The 17,409-nt window shown below is 37.3% G+C and overlaps 3 protein-coding genes across 3 annotated transcripts; all 3 read left to right on the plus strand.

The window, feature by feature from the left end:
* The first annotated feature begins 2,599 nt into the window (after nt 1-2,599).
* On the plus strand, nt 2,600-6,764 carry LOC103951270. Its single transcript, XM_009362606.3, has 3 exons — nt 2,600-2,800; nt 4,936-5,433; nt 6,008-6,764. The coding sequence occupies exons 1-3, from the start codon at nt 2,713-2,715 to the stop codon at nt 6,604-6,606; spliced, it is 1,185 nt and encodes a 394-aa protein (XP_009360881.2). The 5' UTR covers nt 2,600-2,712; the 3' UTR covers nt 6,607-6,764.
* A 922-nt stretch (nt 6,765-7,686) lies between these two features.
* LOC103951269 (la-related protein 6A) lies at nt 7,687-11,951 on the plus strand. The gene is made up of 11 exons (XM_009362605.3): nt 7,687-8,050; nt 8,809-8,890; nt 10,055-10,149; nt 10,241-10,312; nt 10,413-10,489; nt 10,588-10,672; nt 10,911-10,958; nt 11,078-11,143; nt 11,232-11,375; nt 11,486-11,579; nt 11,663-11,951. Exons 1-11 carry the CDS (start codon nt 7,796-7,798, stop codon nt 11,788-11,790), a joined length of 1,146 nt encoding a protein of 381 aa, XP_009360880.2. The 5' UTR covers nt 7,687-7,795; the 3' UTR covers nt 11,791-11,951.
* A 700-nt stretch (nt 11,952-12,651) lies between these two features.
* Nucleotides 12,652-16,125, plus strand: LOC103951268 (phospho-N-acetylmuramoyl-pentapeptide-transferase homolog). The gene is made up of 8 exons (XM_018648431.2): nt 12,652-12,943; nt 13,086-13,151; nt 13,332-13,549; nt 13,831-14,281; nt 14,404-14,468; nt 14,932-15,122; nt 15,308-15,516; nt 15,664-16,125. The coding sequence occupies exons 1-8, from the start codon at nt 12,782-12,784 to the stop codon at nt 15,844-15,846; spliced, it is 1,545 nt and encodes a 514-aa protein (XP_018503947.2). The 5' UTR covers nt 12,652-12,781; the 3' UTR covers nt 15,847-16,125.
* Nucleotides 16,126-17,409: the final 1,284 nt, after the last annotated feature.

Here is a 17,409-nt window from a genome sequence, read left to right on the forward strand (position 1 = left end):
TTAAAGTTTTAGGAATGCTTGATATGGTTCGGCACGACGTTGATAGAATCCACCAACACATATGGGTCTCATTTACATTAAAGAGATGGTACAAATATGTGGTAAGAGTAGTTTTTTTTTTTTTTTTGAACAAATGATATTATCTACACTAAAGGGGAGAGGGGCAAGCTTAGGCACACAATGGATTAGCAATAATGTGGTTCAAATTCGCATTTGGAGAAAATTGAACCTAAGACCTCTCACTTACAAGTGAAGAGGAATACTATTAGACCATAATACTAAATTTATATTTATAGTGCAAAGCATGACACGAAGCACAATTGGGTTGGTCTTTGATTTAGGCGGAGCATAGTTGATCAATTTTACATTTTTAGTGTAAATATGCGAGTATTGTTATTGACACTCAACAAACGTCATTCTACACATTTTATCAATTTTTATTTACGATTTTATAAATTTAGAATATAAAATGATACTTTTGAAGTGTGAAAGCTTATTTCAAAATTGTTTTCGGATTTTCATACTTTTTTTTTTTTCTGCACACCAATTATTTCAGCTATATAAATGTGTTTTAATTTATTCCATATATTTTTAGAATTGAAGATAAAAATCACTTTATCGCCGATGGTCGTAGATAATAGGATTAAAGTCAATGTTAGTAAAAGAAGAAATAAAACTTCGTACGATGTGTGTGTACATACTGAATAGTTCATATCAGTTTTAAATTTTGCGTTGGGAGGACAAACAAATAAATAAAATCACGAGTGCTTTGAGCACTGTCAAAACATGAAACGGCGCAAGTTCTCGGGGGCCCGCCGCAAAAACCACGTTTCTCAAAACACGGCATTATGTTTAAAAAGTTGATGTGTGTGTGTTTTTTTTTTTTTTTTTTAAATAAATGATATTATCTAAATTAATGAAGAGACGATGTGCTTAACTTTACAATGAGCTAGTAATAATGTGATTTTCGAATTCAAATTTCCCGAGAATCGAATCTAAGACCTCTCACTTACAACCAGGGTTCGCACAGCGGGCAGGGCAACCGTCCGTGGCCCAAAAAAATTAGGAGCACCAAAATTATTAGGATGATATATTTATGTATGTTTTTTTAAGAGTATAAATTTATAAAATTTGCTTTGCTGACAAAGAAATTTAACTAGAATTTGTGGTTTTGTTGTTTAAAATTATTGAGGATGTCTTAGATTCAAACATCATATTTGCTACATTTCAATTTTTACAAATTTCTTTTCATAATAGTATAACTTTATAAAATTTGGCTAAATGATCAAGAAGTTTAATTAGAAACAATAGTTTTTGTTGTTTAAAATTAACGAGAGGTTCTAAGTTCGAAATGCTATGTGCATGTTTTTTTTTTCTTTCAATTTTTACAAATTTTGTTTGGCTGTTAATTTATTTACTAGCTATTAGCTATTTGGGTTATTATTTTTAAACATCTGTTCCAATTCAAGTCTAATCTTCAACAAATAATAGCGCGTAGACTAATTTTTTAGACCAAATTTGCAAATAATATTATGTGTTGTCAAAATGTTTAATTTAGTGTTCATTCATTACTTATACATATCCTTAAAGACTCAAAAAGCTCTCATTACTGTTCATTTTAACGAAAAATCACATTTGTACACTAAAAAGTCAATCATGGTACTATTCACTTTACCTTTTATTTTGTCATTATAGTTAAAAATAAAAGTTTTCAAGCCATTTTCATTAGTTTTCCTTTGTTTTTTTAGTGTTATATTAATGAGGTTAGTAAATAAAAAAAATACCTCACGATTTATACAAAAACACTTTAAAAGTTTAGATGGAAAACAAAACTTATATCTACTTGTAAGCCCAAAGTTTTTTTTGTTTCCTTATCTCGATACAAAATAAATTAGTTATTCTATGTTTATAAATTATTGAGTGTGAAGTGTTTCACTAAGTATAATTTTATCGATGTCTTACTTGTGAAAACAAATAATATTTTTTATATGAAGTGAGGGCACATTTTTTGGCATATCCATAGGCTTCAAAAATCTCTGGACCTACCTGCTTACAAGTGAGGAGAAATATCACTATGTGACAAAAGTTGATGTTATTTGCACCTTAATTTTGAATTCATTTGAAAGTATTTTTACAATGACTGAAAAAAATCAAGTAAGTGCTTCCTATTTTAAGTGTTTTTTGGGATCCACTTGAATTTTTATTAAGAATTGATTTTCAATTTTTTTTACCAAAAACGCTTTCAATCATTTTAATAGCACTTTTAAACGAGCACCTTAACGTTTGACACTCTTCTATATTTTTTTATCGTCAAATTAAATGAATTGAACAAAATTAATAGACAAAAATAAAAGGGTTCGGTGTGTGTGAGTAGCAGTACCTTATGAAAAATAGAAAAACAAAATTCAAAGGTGGGAACGGCAGGAAGACTTTAGTTTTTCTATTTTCTTTTTATTTTCCCAAAAATTCTGAAACGAAAAAAGTCGAGGACTGCTGTCCTTTTTGTCAAATAAATGATATTAAAGTGCAAAACTTTGATTAAAAAATGTAAATCCCACTTAAGAACTAAAGAATAAAGACGACTGAAGTCGAATCTTTTAGATAAAAGGACGCTCTCTGAGTCTCTCCCTCCTCACTGCTTACTATAAACTCACTCAGCAACGCGTTGCAGAGAGAGAGAGAGAGAGAGTCCAGTCTGTCCAGAGAGAAAAGATGGGTCGGAGCTCCACATTACCCAAATGGGTCTTACCGACTTTGCTTCTTCTCGGTCATTTGGCAGCTCAAATCTCGGCGGAAGACGGTACGTTTTCTGGTTTCTCTCTGTTTCTCGTTTTCTCTCTTAATTTTTCGAAGCATTTTGCTGTTTTCGTTTTTTCCAACTCCTGAGATCTAATTAGTATTATTTGGGCTATAAGATTTCATGGGTTTGTCGTGAATCATCGAGTTGCATTTAGTTTAGTTAATGACGGACTGTTTAGTTTGGTTAATCACCGTTCTTGATTAGAACTTTTCCGGTTATCTCAGAGCAAATCCAACTCCTGTACTAATCCGGGCTCATTTTTCACTGCTCTGGCTCACCAAAATCACTTTAATTTTCACAAAGTATGACCAATTAGTGTAACTCCCCCCATACTTCCCGCCAGGAGAAGTAGAGTGAACTCCGGTCACGAAGGTTTTCAGCCCCAAAGGTTCTTAGTTTAGAAGGTTTTAACGAAAAACCCACGGTATTGTTTATTTTAACGAAAAATTATATTTTTTCAATCCCGATATTATTCATTTTTTTTTTATTTTATTTTTTTTTCTTATCATTAAAACTTAAACTTTTAAGTTTTTTTATTAGTTTTTCTTAATTTTTTTTTCTCAGTTCCTGCTTTTAGCCTGCATTTTCTTTGATGCTTTTCCAAAGTTCAAATCTCCGTAGGCTTATTAGTCTAAATGATCCTGGATTGGTGTAACTTTTCACTTCTAGGTCGTGACAATGAAAATCGATATAAGTAGTTCATCGTAAATCATTTTGATATTTTCGTGAAAAATATGTTAATATCCTTATTTAAGTGTCACGTGAACAACCTTATAGCTATTTTTTAATAATATTTTTGTCAAGCCAACTTCTCAACTTAACAAAGATATTGACATATTTTTACAAAATGATCCGAATAATTATAAACTAAAAGATCACTTCTATTAGTTTTTTAAAAAACTAAAGTAAAAAAATGTTTATCAAAAAAAATACCAAAACTAAAGTAAAAAAATTACATTAATTTTAAAAATTATTTTGACTGAAAAGCCAATCTCTATTTGAATGTGGTAATGCAGTGTTGTTTTTTCATTTTATATTTTTGGGTACAGACTGCATTTGGTAATTTCCAAGGAAGACAGCTATATTTTGCATTAAAACCTTACGCCTTAAGAAGATTGGTTAAATTAGTGGATGGGTTAAATAAGTAAAAGTACTAGGAAGAAGGGTATATTTGCTCTACAGTTAGTTTACGTTTTCACCCATTTGTCCGTCACAGAGTAGGTGAAATTATCTAAATTAACCCAAGTAAATCCGGATTTGCGCCCAATTTCTGGCACATTTTTCTCCGTATTTATACAAGAGGACAAAGTACCTTTCCGTAAAGGTCACTGACCCTATAAACAATGCATAGCTGTCCCTTCAGATCACCAAACCCAAATCGCCACCCCACATGGTGTTTGGTGTCCGTAAAAAGAAGGTCCTTTTGTAGGGTCCACGCGCTCAACCCAAAGTTTTGTCCTTTTCCCCCACATTTTTTTACTTTAATAGTTCTTTTACGAGCGAGACGATATTTTAGGTGGCAGATGGTCTGCCCTTAATGTTCTTTTTATTCTTTTTTATTTTGTGCGATCAAGATTAAGTTACGTTAATATTTTATATTAATATTTTTATAAAATTAATAAGATAAAAAGTTATAGTAGTATAAAATCTTAACGTAAAGACAGCACAAATAAGATCTGATGGAAAGGGCCTCCAAATAGAACTGCAGAGAATCTTCCTCTTTTGAAAGCGAACGCACTGTCTTGTCACGTAACGTACATTTATCTGTATTTGTAAGAAAATTGATATTATTGTGGGCTTCCCCACATTTGAGGCCCATGTATGGACATGGCTATCCCGATCTCTCTCTGTTGAATTGGGAAATTGTAGCAACACAAACTTGATGCAGAAAAGCCTAAAAACATCAATTTATTTCCGAAAACAATTTAAACATTTTTGGAATTGAAAACTACACCTTGAGAAGGACATATTTTCTCCAACCTGTGAAATTATTAATTTTATTTTTTTTGGCGAAATATAATTGGGGAAAATATCACCAGCCGACACAGTTTTGTGTTGGAGTGGGCAAATCCATGCATAATTCACATGGTTGATGAATATGGCCTACATTTCTAAATCGACGTCGTTTATTGCAGGGCCAGTGCCAAACGGAGATTTTGAACTGACCCCATCAGGCGGCTTTTCAAAGGAGGGCATAGTAGACGGACCCGCCGGTATCCCCAACTGGAAAGCAAACGGCACCGTTGAGCTGGTGGAGTCCGGGCAGAAACAGGGTGGGATGATCCTCATCGTACCGCAAGGTACACACGCGGTGAGGCTCGGAAACGACGCCGAAATAAGCCAGCAGGTGAAGGTGGAGAAGGGGTCGATATACTCGGTGACTTTCAGCGCGGCTCGCACGTGCGCACAGCTGGAGTCGTTGAACGTGTCCGTGCCACCTGCGTCGCAGACGATAGACCTGCAGACCTTGTACAACGTGCAGGGGTGGGACCCCTACGCTTGGGCCTTTGAGGCGGAGGAGGATAATGCGATGTTGGTCTTCAGGAATCCCGGCATGGAGGATGACCCCACCTGTGGGCCCATCATTGATGACGTGGCTATGAAGAAGCTCTTTACCCCTGATAGGCCCAAAGGTATGAATCTTCCCTCCAAAACCGCTTTATTCTTCAACCCTACTGGCCCACACCATAGGATCCATTATGTCGGGGCTTGTTTGATGACTTTCAAAGCTCTCGATCCAAAGTTTGACCTAGGTGACAAATCCAAAGTTCTTTTCTTGTCAAGTAAGTGAGGGTGGGTTGAACTTAAATAAGAGACCAAGATGATACTGTATCTTATATCAGTTACGAAATATCGTGATATAGAACTTTAATAGATTCTTTACTCCGTTGTAGTACATTCTTTTTTATTTTTCTTTTTTGCTCATAACATGATTAGTCACGCGACGAGATAATGACCGATGAACAATTTTATCATGTATGATTGATGGGCCTAAGGTTTGCTTTTGAATACGGGCTTCAGTTCGAGAGGACATTGAAGTCCGTAGCTGTATAATTGGGTTAGTGGATGATGATTTGAATGCGTCGTTTAGATTGAAAGTCGAACAGAAAATTGCAATGTGATAGAAGATTAACCTATTTGTTGACTGGGGTTATAAGCTTTTTGGGTTTACTAATTAGTGGTTACTATTTGCCATATTTTGTGCAGACAATGCAGTGATCAATGGTGATTTTGAGGAAGGACCATGGATGTTCCCAAACATCTCACTCGGAGTCCTGCTCCCCACCAACCTTGACGAAGAAACTTCGTCCCTACCTGGTTGGATCGTCGAGTCCAACCGGGCTGTTAGGTACATAGACTCGTACCATTACGCAGTGCCACAAGGAAAACGAGCAATTGAATTGCTGTCTGGAAAAGAGGGCATCATTTCCCAAATGGTTGAAACTTCACCAAACAAGCCCTACACCTTGACCTTCTCATTAGGCCATGCTAATGACAAATGCAAGCAGCCTCTTGCCGTCATGGCATTCGCGGGCGACCAAGCACAAAATGTCCATTACGCCCCTAATTCCAACAGTACATTCCAAGCCGCCGGCGTGAATTTCACGGCCAAGGCTGAGAGGACAAGGATTGCATTCTACAGTGTGTACTACAATACCAGGACCGATGACATGAGCTCACTTTGTGGGCCTGTGGTGGATGATGTTCGAGTTTGGTTTTCTGGGTCATGGAGAAATGGGTTTGGCGGGTCAGGCCGGCTGGCGGTTGGGCTTGCTTTCTGGTTGTTTGTGTGGGTTTTGGTTTAGTTAGGGTTAGGGTTAGGGTTTGGCAAGATAAGTTTATCGTATGTAACGTTTTGGTTTTAGTACGTCTACCGTGGGAGGGATTTTTGCAAACAATAGTCCCAGGTACTAAGTTTACTCTATAGTTTTGTTATTATGAATGTGAAATGTATTTTCCTTTATCCAATTTTCGTAATTTCGACCGCATAAGTTTATAGTTTCAGTGTTCTGCTTCGTCTCCAGTCCCTATCGAAACATAAGTTACGAATTTATGCAGTGAATGCAATCAAGTTTAATACAAGTGTGTATGCGTAATATTGGGCATAGACTTATAGTTTCAGCGATGGAATACTTGCGTCATTCTTACGATTCTTACCAATTCGTAACGAAACATAAGTTACGAATACATTCATAAGTCATCCAATGCAATCAAGTTCAATATAAGAATGCATGCTTACTATTAGGCATAAACTTATAGTTTCAGCGATAGAACACTTGCGCCGTTCTTATGGTTCTTAAAACCTCCAGTTCGTCTGAAACATAAGTTACGAATTCATTGATTGAATGCAATCAAGTTCAAAGGATGAATGCTTACTATTGGGTCGATATCTTATCTCCAAAGTTGGATGATGCTTTGCCACTTTTTGTAATCGCACTTCACGGAGGTTACTTTGAATATGAGAGGTGATATGTACCTTAAGTTTTACCTTTATTCTTCAAGATGAGGTATAATGTTGTGGAATACAAGTTTTGAAGGTTCCTTAAGAAACTCATTGTTGGTTTCTTCAAAATCAAATCGTATGTGATCACGTAGTTTCAAAATGAGTCGAAGATTTTAATTTTCTCGCATTGCTGTTTAAGATTTTGAAATTATATCACTTTGCACCTTTTGTCTAGTAAGTTACTTGAATTTTTATTTAATTAATGACATATCAAACATGAAACTTGTAGAACAACAAGTGCTATTTTTGCCCATTGACCTAAACAAACCATAAGAACAAATGAAAACAAGGGATGGGATGAAATGACGTTAATGCCCCCGTCACACGTCATGCGTAGCACTTGCGGTGGTGGGTCTATATAAATGTGGAAAGGAGACGAAGCTCGAATTAGGAGAAGAAAGAGCGGGGGCCTTCTGTCCCATTTGAAACCTTTGAGAGGTTCGCCCCCTCCTCGCTCTCCTCCCCTCCCCTCCTCCTTCTGCTTTCCCTAAATGGAAGGCGAAGAGGGTCCCACCGTGACCACCGCCGAAACCGCCATCACCACCACCACCACCACCATCCTCACTGTCACCACATGCGGCACCGATTCCCCCCCACCATTACCGCCGCACGATTCTGATGTCTCACCCGTTGGATCTCCCGATCGCGCCTCCTCTGAGATCCAACCACAGCCGTCTGATGACCCTGATCAATCGTCTGGGGCTGGTGGTCTCTCTGAGGATCTCAAACAGAAGATTATTAAACAGGCAAAAACCCCTCTCTCCCTGTATATATATATATATATGTGTGTGTGTGTGTGTGTCTTTATCTCTTTTTTTTGGCATGTGGAAAAGTGAACCCTAGGAGCTTATATCTGTTTGATTTTTAAAAGGAATATGATTTGTAGCTGATAATTGGATATTGCATAGACCTTGCAATATGTGTTGTATTGATTATGAACCCTAGAATCGCATTTATCATCCCGATTGTTTGAGTAGCTTTACGATTTTTGATATTATGCTCTTAATTCGTACTTGTTGCGGCATAAATTTCAGTAACAACTCAAAAATTGGTAAAATAAATGCAATAAAATTGTTGTGATTTGATTTCCGTTTTTCGTACGCATGGGATATGTTATGGATAGGATAAGTTAATTTGAATTGAGTGCGTATTTGGAACCGCTTTTTGAAGCCACATTAGTATAGACCATAATGTACTAATTTCTGTGCCCACTTTGCTGATCGTTAAACCAAATTTTAGTTTCACTGAAGTCGAAATTTTGACTCGTATTTGGAACCGCTTTTTGAAGCCACATTAGTATAGACCATAATGTACTAATTTCTGTGCCCACTTTGCTGATCGTTAAACCAAATTTTAGTTTCACTGAAGTCGAAATTTTGACTCACATCGAGATTTAGTCAAATAGCGAAAATGAAATGTAGATATTTCACGTAGTAACTGTTTTGCTATACTAATTCTAAGTTCTCATGTAAGGATCATTTGTCAATTCTTTATGGATTTGCAGGTGGAGTATTATTTCAGTGATGAAAACTTGCCCACTGACAATTATATGTCGAGTATGATTAAAAAGAACAAAGAAGGTTATGGTGAGTGTATAGTGTTATTTTTTTTATTCAACTTAGTTTTAGTTGAATGCGTTTTTGTACCGAACTGAAGCTTGCATATCTTTTCTTCTGATTTGATTCACGTTAGCCAAATGTCTTTCCCCAGTTGTACCCCAAATGGCTTCTTATTTCTTCTTCTGTGATTGATTTGCAAATTTGCAATGGCGCTTTTTATAAGACAAATGCAGGAAAAGTCATGCTAAACAAAATCTTATCGTATTATGGTATAGGTGTCTATGAACTTTGTTCACCCGTTGGTTTAATCACTTTTCCCATGTAATAGGCTAATAAAACTTTGGACGGGCATTAATTTTTTTCCAAGTGATTTATTTGAGTAATGACTCCGTTAAGAAAATAAGATAAAGGTTCGTGTGAAGAAACTCATCCTCAATCATCCAAAGTAGAATTAATCTGATGCAGATTCCTCCATTTGGCAATATAGAGTATTGAAATTACCAAGTGACAAATTGATTTGCAATTTGTTTGACTACCATGACTTCATGTGGTTGGATGTGGATCTAAACCAATCTATTCCAAGGTGTTTTATTTGTCATTTTCTAGTACATGCTTTAGGGGTGCTGAAAGTTTATAATGTTAATTATGTTTATATTAATAAAATCTGGCATTAATAAAGTAGAGGAGATGAAGGTGATGAGTAAAGCAGGTACTTCTGACGGCTTCCCTTGCCTGGATGTTTTCCTGGTGCAGCCAAAAATGGCTGTGCCGAGCATCTGGGTTGGTGTTGAATGACCATGTAACTGACTGCTGACTGATTCCTTCTCTATTCATTAAATTCTACTGCAAAATTCAGAATTAGAAATTTTTTTCGTTCCTTTTGGTTATTCTTGTTTCTAATTAGTGTAATTGCGGTGATATATCACTTCTGGGAAAGGGGGTGATTACTTCTCTGGCAGGAAGATGAGAACTTTATTAGACTTCGTTATCTCCTTTTGCTGCTTGTGTATATGAGAGTGTTCACCGCTACCTCAAATCCATGTGGCATTGGTATTTGTTTATACATCAAATTGCTCGTTCTTTGTTGGTAAAAAAATCTTAGTTGTAACAAAAAGAAAAATTATTAGTTGTCTCCTTTCCTTCACCGTCATATTAACAGTTTTCGCTAACTTTTGGCATATTTTTTTGCAGTTCCTATTTCAGTTATTGCTTCTTTTAGAAAAATGAAGAAGCTCATTCAAGACAATTCATCCATAGCGGATGCATTGAGGGAGTCTACCCTCCTTGTAATGTTCTTATTTTGTTCTCTTGTGAAAAATTAAGTGCAAGTTGAATCACGAATATGCTAAAAGACAAGCATAAATCTCCTTTTTGTAGGTTGTGAGTTCGAATGGGAAGAAGGTGAAACGGATTCATCCCCTTCCTTCAACTGAAAACAGGGACCCAAAGGTAACCTTTTGAGCATGATTTTGATTTTTGATTTTTTTTTTCCTTGATTTTTGATGTATTATTTTTGGAAAACTTCAAGCATCTAATTTATGCATTATAGTGCACTGTTTTGGTGGAGAACCTGCCTGAGGATCATTCGGTGGAGAACCTTAAGACCATATTTGGTGAAGCTGGAAAGTATGTTCTTTTCCTTCTTTTTCTCCCCATGCTGTGAGCCTGTGACATTATTGTTCTCTTCATTTTTTTTTATAGTAGCATGCTTTTCAAATTTTCAGAATAAAAGATTTATGCATACTTGACCCACATGCATTAGAAGCGTCAACAAAAGGTGGCAAGACTGAGAAGCTGATTAGTAATAAGGTATGGTTTCTAAACTTTATGTGCATGATTATACTTGCTAATTCTCAGAATCTGGTGATTAAGAGGATTCGGTTACCGAGATACACTATCCATGTTCGGGATTTTTTTGGTTGGGAATGTCTTATGTTTTTGTGGTCTGAGGCAACTGCTGCCTTTATGCTTATATTTGAGGTCTTTTTTAAGACAATTTTGAGATATTTTGGCAGCCTTTTGTAATGTGTATTGTTTTTTGCTGCAGTTGCATGCCCTTGTGGAGTATGATACCGTGGAGGCTGCTGACAAAGCTGTAAGTGTTTGTTCTTTTCCAACATTATCGTCATCAAAATAATCATCATTTTCGTTGGGCCCAATAGCCCTGATAATCAATCCTTAGCTTACAGTTTCGTTCCTGGTGGTATGGATCAGGTCACTACTTTAAACAATGAGGGGGATTGGAGAAATGGCATGCGGGTGAAGCTTCTAAAGCAAGTGGTACTTGATCCTGACATTTTTCCTTTCTCTTTTTCTATCTTCACTTTTGGCTATAAGAAAGAGTTAATGTTGGTTTTATTTGCATCAGGGAAAGTATGGACAGAGAAAACAACCCTGGAGGGGTTTTGATTCTGAGAAGAGTAGCGGCAACAGAAGTAACGATCAAACAGGAGACGAGGAGAATCATACTGTAAGTGAGAAACATAATGATGCACGGACAACTGATGAAGAGGTAAGTGGTGGTACTTTCGCCGGAGTCCTTGATGGATCCAGTTCCATACAAGTCTTTTGTTACACTTGACTGGAATTTAAGTTTTGACCTTTTTCGTTCTGCCATTCTAGGACGGAGAGCGAGTTCCCAAAGAGAAAACTGGGCATAGAGGTCGAAATAGGGGGCAACCAGGAAGGCAAAAATACCGTGGGACCAATGGATTTGGTATGTCGTTGAACCAATTTTTTGAATAGGTTCTTTTCCTTTATAGACTCTATCCCCTTAATCTAACCTAAATGTTTCCCCAGGTCATGGAACTACATCGGCCAATCACGGCATTGAACCTTCAAAGCCACCACCCGGCCCAAGGATGCCTGATGGAACCAGGGGATTCACAATGGGGCGAGGGCGGACTCCGAGCACCGCCCAGACCTAGCAAGTGGTTTGATCACCAGATCTATAGTGTTTTTGTGTTTCATAACGTTTCTGTATGTATTGCACCGAGATCTGGTAGAACCGTGGTGTGTGTGTACTCATGCCGGCGGACTTGTGTGAATATGCATCTATCAACCGTAATCCGAATTTATGTTGAACTTTTGTTGGGTTTGTGAATCAATACTAGTGTTAAACCCCAGGTGGGCACTGGTAGTCTGCATTTCCCTTATAGGTAGTGCTATTCAATTATTCATACACCCCTATTAATTTTCGAGCGTTGGATCAAAGATTTATGACGAAAGATTAACAAGGGGGTGTTGGGCGGTTTCTAGAGAAATATGGATTTGAACTTATGCAGTGGTGGATATACTATTTGATCAAATGATCTAACCAACATCTGCTATGACGTGATATTATTTAACATGCCGTCTTCAATCGATACGTTTACCTAATCGACAGGTAAATTAGGTAAAACCTAACACTAGGAGGCTTTGGGATTGTCAACTAACGAATGGCAAAAATGTTGAATTTCATTTCTTCACGACAAAAGTCAACTAAAGAATACCTTCCCTAATCCTCTCTTTCAGTTGCCACCTCATCTCAAACTAGGCCAAAGTTCGGGAAGAGATCCCTTTCGAATAATTGTAGCCGTTAAATGAAATTTCAAGTATCAAGATTTTCGAATCCTTAGAACTTGGTGGGAGAGATCTGGAGGGATCTCTTCCCACAAAGTTCCATATCTGGAAACGCCGTCTGACCCCACGCGCCATTTGGCGCGTCAAGAACTCGATTAAAAACAGAAATGCGGTGCGAGAATTTCAAAGTTTCCCCTTTCGCATTCCCTCCGGCCTTCCTTTCTTTTTTTTATTTTTGGGTATAAAATGCTCCAAAACTCGAACATCTTTTCCTCTTCGTCTTGTCCAGTTTTTAATGGAATCACCAACCGCTCCGAGATCTGAATCTTCATCATCTCCGTCTTCTTCCGCCGAGACATGACGTCGTCATCATCTTATTCTCTCACTCTCCTCCGCCATCTCTCTCCTCTCCAACTCTCTCGCTCACGCCACTGCTCGTCCTCGCTTTGCACACCCGTTCGCCGCCGATCCGTTTCGGCCTTTTCGTTTCGGAGTTCCCGTATCCGATACGATCTTCAGGTTTGTTTTCTGGTATCTCCGGTTCGTTTCTTATTTTCTGTTTGGTTGCCGAGAAAGCCAACTGTGACGAAAAGCCCTCTCACAGGCTCGTAGTGAAATGCTTATTCTAATGTGTTCTGATTTCATACGTTATCAATTGCAGTTGATCGGGCGGAGAAATGGGCGCCGCTTTCGCTACAGTTCTGTCGATTTCGGGTCCTTTGATTCGGTAGGCCTCATAGTTTTTGTTTGGTTTATATAAGGGGTTTGTAATTCTGCTAGATTTCGGTTCCGAATTTGCTTTGGCGCCCTTCTCAAGTACTGGGTTTGAATTGTTTTATTTTATTTCGATTTATAAACTGAAATGCTATCAGGGGCGCATATATGAATGGCGTTTTTTTTCCCTCAGGAATCAGCTGATATAACACCACTTGATGATTGGGGGACCGGACGTGAAGAGTCTACAGGGTACATGATTTATTCCAGCGGCGAAGATAGTGACGGAGAGTTTGTAGTAACCCCCGTTGCTGATATTGATTTGCCTGCCATCACCGTAGCAGCTGATGATGCTAGGACTGTCACTGCTCACCGGCTTGCAATGCTTGGACGGCAGCGTAAGAAGCACAGGCAAGTGTGCTATCTGTTTATCGCGCATTGCTCACAGACTCGAAGGAATATAAACTTTTACATATAGCTAAAGCGGTTGTGTTTCATAGTTTGAGAGATACTCAAAATCACTTATTTATGTAATTTTATTTCGCCATGAGTTATGATAGATTTCAACAAGTGATTTTAAACATACAAAATTTTACGCTACGATGAGAAGTAGGTTTTCTTTTGGTCACGTGGTTGAACTAGCAGTGTATGTGGGTCTTAGTCTGATTGTCGTTTACACTTAACATTTGCAGGATCAGACATGGCGTATTACTCAACATGGGATTGATACTGTTCTTAGTGGTGTTACTTTTATATGTGGATTCATGTGCGTGGAGGATTGTTAGACTACCTTTGGCACCATTTCACTTGACATGCCCCTTTTTTGTTTCAGCCATTTTAGCCTCTTGCGCGGGATATGTTTGTGTTCCTCTACTCTATGTCTTGAAGATTCGTCAAATTATCAGAAAAGAAGGGCCTGCGAGGCACTCCTTAAAGAAAAGAACTCCCACGATGGGTGGACTATTTTTTATACCAATTGGTGTAATTGTTGCGAAATTTATTGCCGGTTTTTCCTCTGTTGAAGTTTCTGGAGCTGCTGCAGCAACTCTTGCATTCGCTGCAATTGGGCTACTTGATGATATCTTAAGCCTTGTCAAGAAACATAACACTGGTTTATCTGCATGGACAAAATTTATTTTGGAGGTGAATTTACATTTGAGTTTTTCTTTCTCAAACTTTGTGTGTGGATTACCAGTTAATCTTAAGAGTTGATTCTAAGTTCTATGAAACTTTTTAGCAATATTTATGTTATGCTTATTTTACAGGTAGCTGTTGGAACATGGTTTTCGTATTGGTTGCATACAGCAAATGTATCATCACCCTATGGCATGTATATCTTCTTCTAACTATTTTTCTGATGGTAACTCACATTTCTGTTCTTATGATGTTGACTTGTTGAGTTTAAAAGAAAATATCAACTTGTGTTTGGTTCTTATTTGCTAACAGTCTTTCACAAAAAAGGGTCTATTGCAATTTTCTCTCTTTTTTGGTTGTTTTTCTTGTACTGTTAAACCTTCCCGCTTATCCAGGGGTCATATTTGTGTAGCTGTTTCTCTCCCATTCGAAAATCATCCAAATTCAGATTGCTGAAATATGTTCGACAAGTGCTGTGTGATATTCTTAACTGTGAAAGTTGCAACTGGGATTGATACCATACACACTAAATTTAACTTGCCGATAGTGGGACATTTTGTTTTTGGATTGTCATGGCTGAGTTACTCTCCTGCTTCTATATAATAAATGCTTTACTCAAGGCGCTTCTACTCAAGTTGTTCTTTTATTTCTCAATGCAGGAAACTGTTGGTTCCTCTACCTGCACTAGGACTCGTGTTCCTGGGAAAATGCTATCTAATGTTGGCTTCATTCTGTTTCGTATCTATGGGAAATGGTGTTAACTTAACAGATGGTCTTGATGGTCTGGCTGGAGGGTCTGCTGCGTTGGCTTTTGTAGGAATGTCGATTGCAGTTCTTCCAATATGTTCTGGTCAGTGTAATTGTCATTGTGATGTCCGTTTTATGTTGATGTTTAGCTTTTCCGATTTGGTTGAACCTGTACTAGCGCAATTTCACCAAGGGGTTGGATATTTTACAGTTCTCAATCATTGAGAAAAAACTTATCCTTTCTACATAATTCTGGATTACTAAATTTTTGACTGCCTTACGAAACAGACCTTGCTATATTTGGAGCATCAATGGCAGGAGCTTGTGTCGGTTTTCTTTTGCACAACCGATACAAGGCATCTGTATTCATGGGTGATACCGGATCCCTGGGACTTGGGGGAGGGTTAGCTGCAATGGCTTGTTGCACAGGGATGTTTTTCCCTTTATTTATTTCATCTGGAATCTTTGTCATCGAAGCCTCATCGGTTATTTTGCAGGTTTGTTACCCATGCGAGTAAACATGTCGTTCATTCCTCTGTCCGTTTGATTATGTTTTGTGATTCAGGCAAATGGATGGATTTCACTCTCGTAATTGGTTTTAGAGTTCAGTTTTTCTGCGAACTAATATCTTAGTGCTCTTTTAGGTACTATACTTCAAGACAACCAAGCGTTTACATGGAGCTGGGCGCCGTCTCTTCCGAATGGCACCCTTTCATCACCACCTTGAACTATGTGGATTAAAAGAACCAGTCATTGTTGCTGGTGCATACGCTATATCGTCCATACTCGCGGTGTGTGCGGGTTATCTTGGCCTTATTTCTGCATAGCATTTCGACGTTGTTACCATTCTTTGTAGCTACTAGCTAGGATTACTAGAATTAATTTTTGTATGTTTTTTAGTCTTTATTCTGTAATTGTTGGTTGCTGAGAAAATAGAGTAAATGTACATTTCAAACTTGTGTGCGAAACTTTGCTAACGAAAGTGAAACTATAGAATGGGCCATGCTTTAACGATATAGCCCACTTAAGTTGGACTCTCCTGTTTTGGGCTTCATGCTGGATTTCCAACTTCAACGCTAGTTACGCAATACAAATGGTGCATTGAACATTGTGATCTTAATAGTTTATTTTTTAGATTTTCTTATAAAAGTTCTTGGATCATCTTACAAATTTTACTAATGCCTGAATTTGTTTATACGCTTGCAGTTACGAACTTAAACGGTTTGTTCATTTGGTTGAATTTTTTACAATGTATTAAAAGGCGGGGGTGTGGCTGAGGAGTCCAATGGATAGCCCAGCTTATGCGCAAGACGTGAGACGTCACGGAAGCTAAAATTAATATATATTATATATAAGTATATTTATAACAATATAATATTTTGTAAAAACAAATATAACTATAACTAAATCAAAGATAATATCATCTTCTTTATTACTAAGTCTAGTTGTACTTGGAAACTATGTCATATAGTCTCAAAATGTTATAATTATTTATTTTATTGTAAGCAATTATAGAGAACTTTAAGGAAAATAATGATGAATGGTCACAATTATAGGAGAATTTCAAGCAAAATAAAGGTTGAATGTTGCAATTATAAGTAATTTAAAAGGAAATAAAGGCTGAGTGGAGTAGTTATAGGGTATTTAAAATGATATAAAGCAATAATTATGGGAATTTAAAGGAAAATAAAGGGTTGAGTGGAGTATTTATAGGGTATTCAAAATGAAATAAATGGGGTGAAGTATTTATAGGGTATTTAAAATGAAATAAAGGCTGAGTGAAGCAATTATTATGGAAATTTATGAGATTTGAAGAGAAAGTCTCTCTTTCTTCATTGAAACTAGAACAGCATAAAACATTTCAGAAAACCTGTATTTTGAAGAAAAAGACGCCTAGATGAAAGCCCCGGATGCCCTGAGGCGTGATTCTGCCACCAAGACGCACTCCGACGAAGCCTTCCGCCCACTCCCTCAAAACATAGGCAAGAACATTGACGCCCAGCCTCATAGGCCCCCAAGGCGCCCCCTGAGGCGACCCTTTTAAAACATTGATTTTTTAAGAGATAATCTTTGAATGAAGACTTGAAAATCTAAGGTTCAAATCTTGACATTTGTAAAGTAGGATCAAACGAGTGATTAACAATGTATAACTCATTAACTATCTAGTGTTACATCCGTTTTTACTTTTCACGTACTCCTTTTAATTTTCGGTTGTTGGGTTGATTGAATTAAAGAAAAGCGGTGGTCAAAAATTGTTATGGGTGTGTGAGAGGTGGAACTGAGTTTGTGAATAGTGTTAACCTACATATGTGTACAAATTAACTCATTAAATATAAACATTTAAATACTTTATCGTTAGCCATAGTACTACGGTCTAGTAAGGGTGGGCA

This window comes from the organism of the source record quoted next, unplaced genomic scaffold (genome assembly GCF_019419815.1).
Source record: "Pyrus x bretschneideri cultivar Hongxiangsu unplaced genomic scaffold, Pyrus_bretschneideri_v1 Contig33, whole genome shotgun sequence".
In the NCBI taxonomy this organism is placed as follows: domain Eukaryota; kingdom Viridiplantae; phylum Streptophyta; class Magnoliopsida; order Rosales; family Rosaceae; genus Pyrus; species Pyrus x bretschneideri.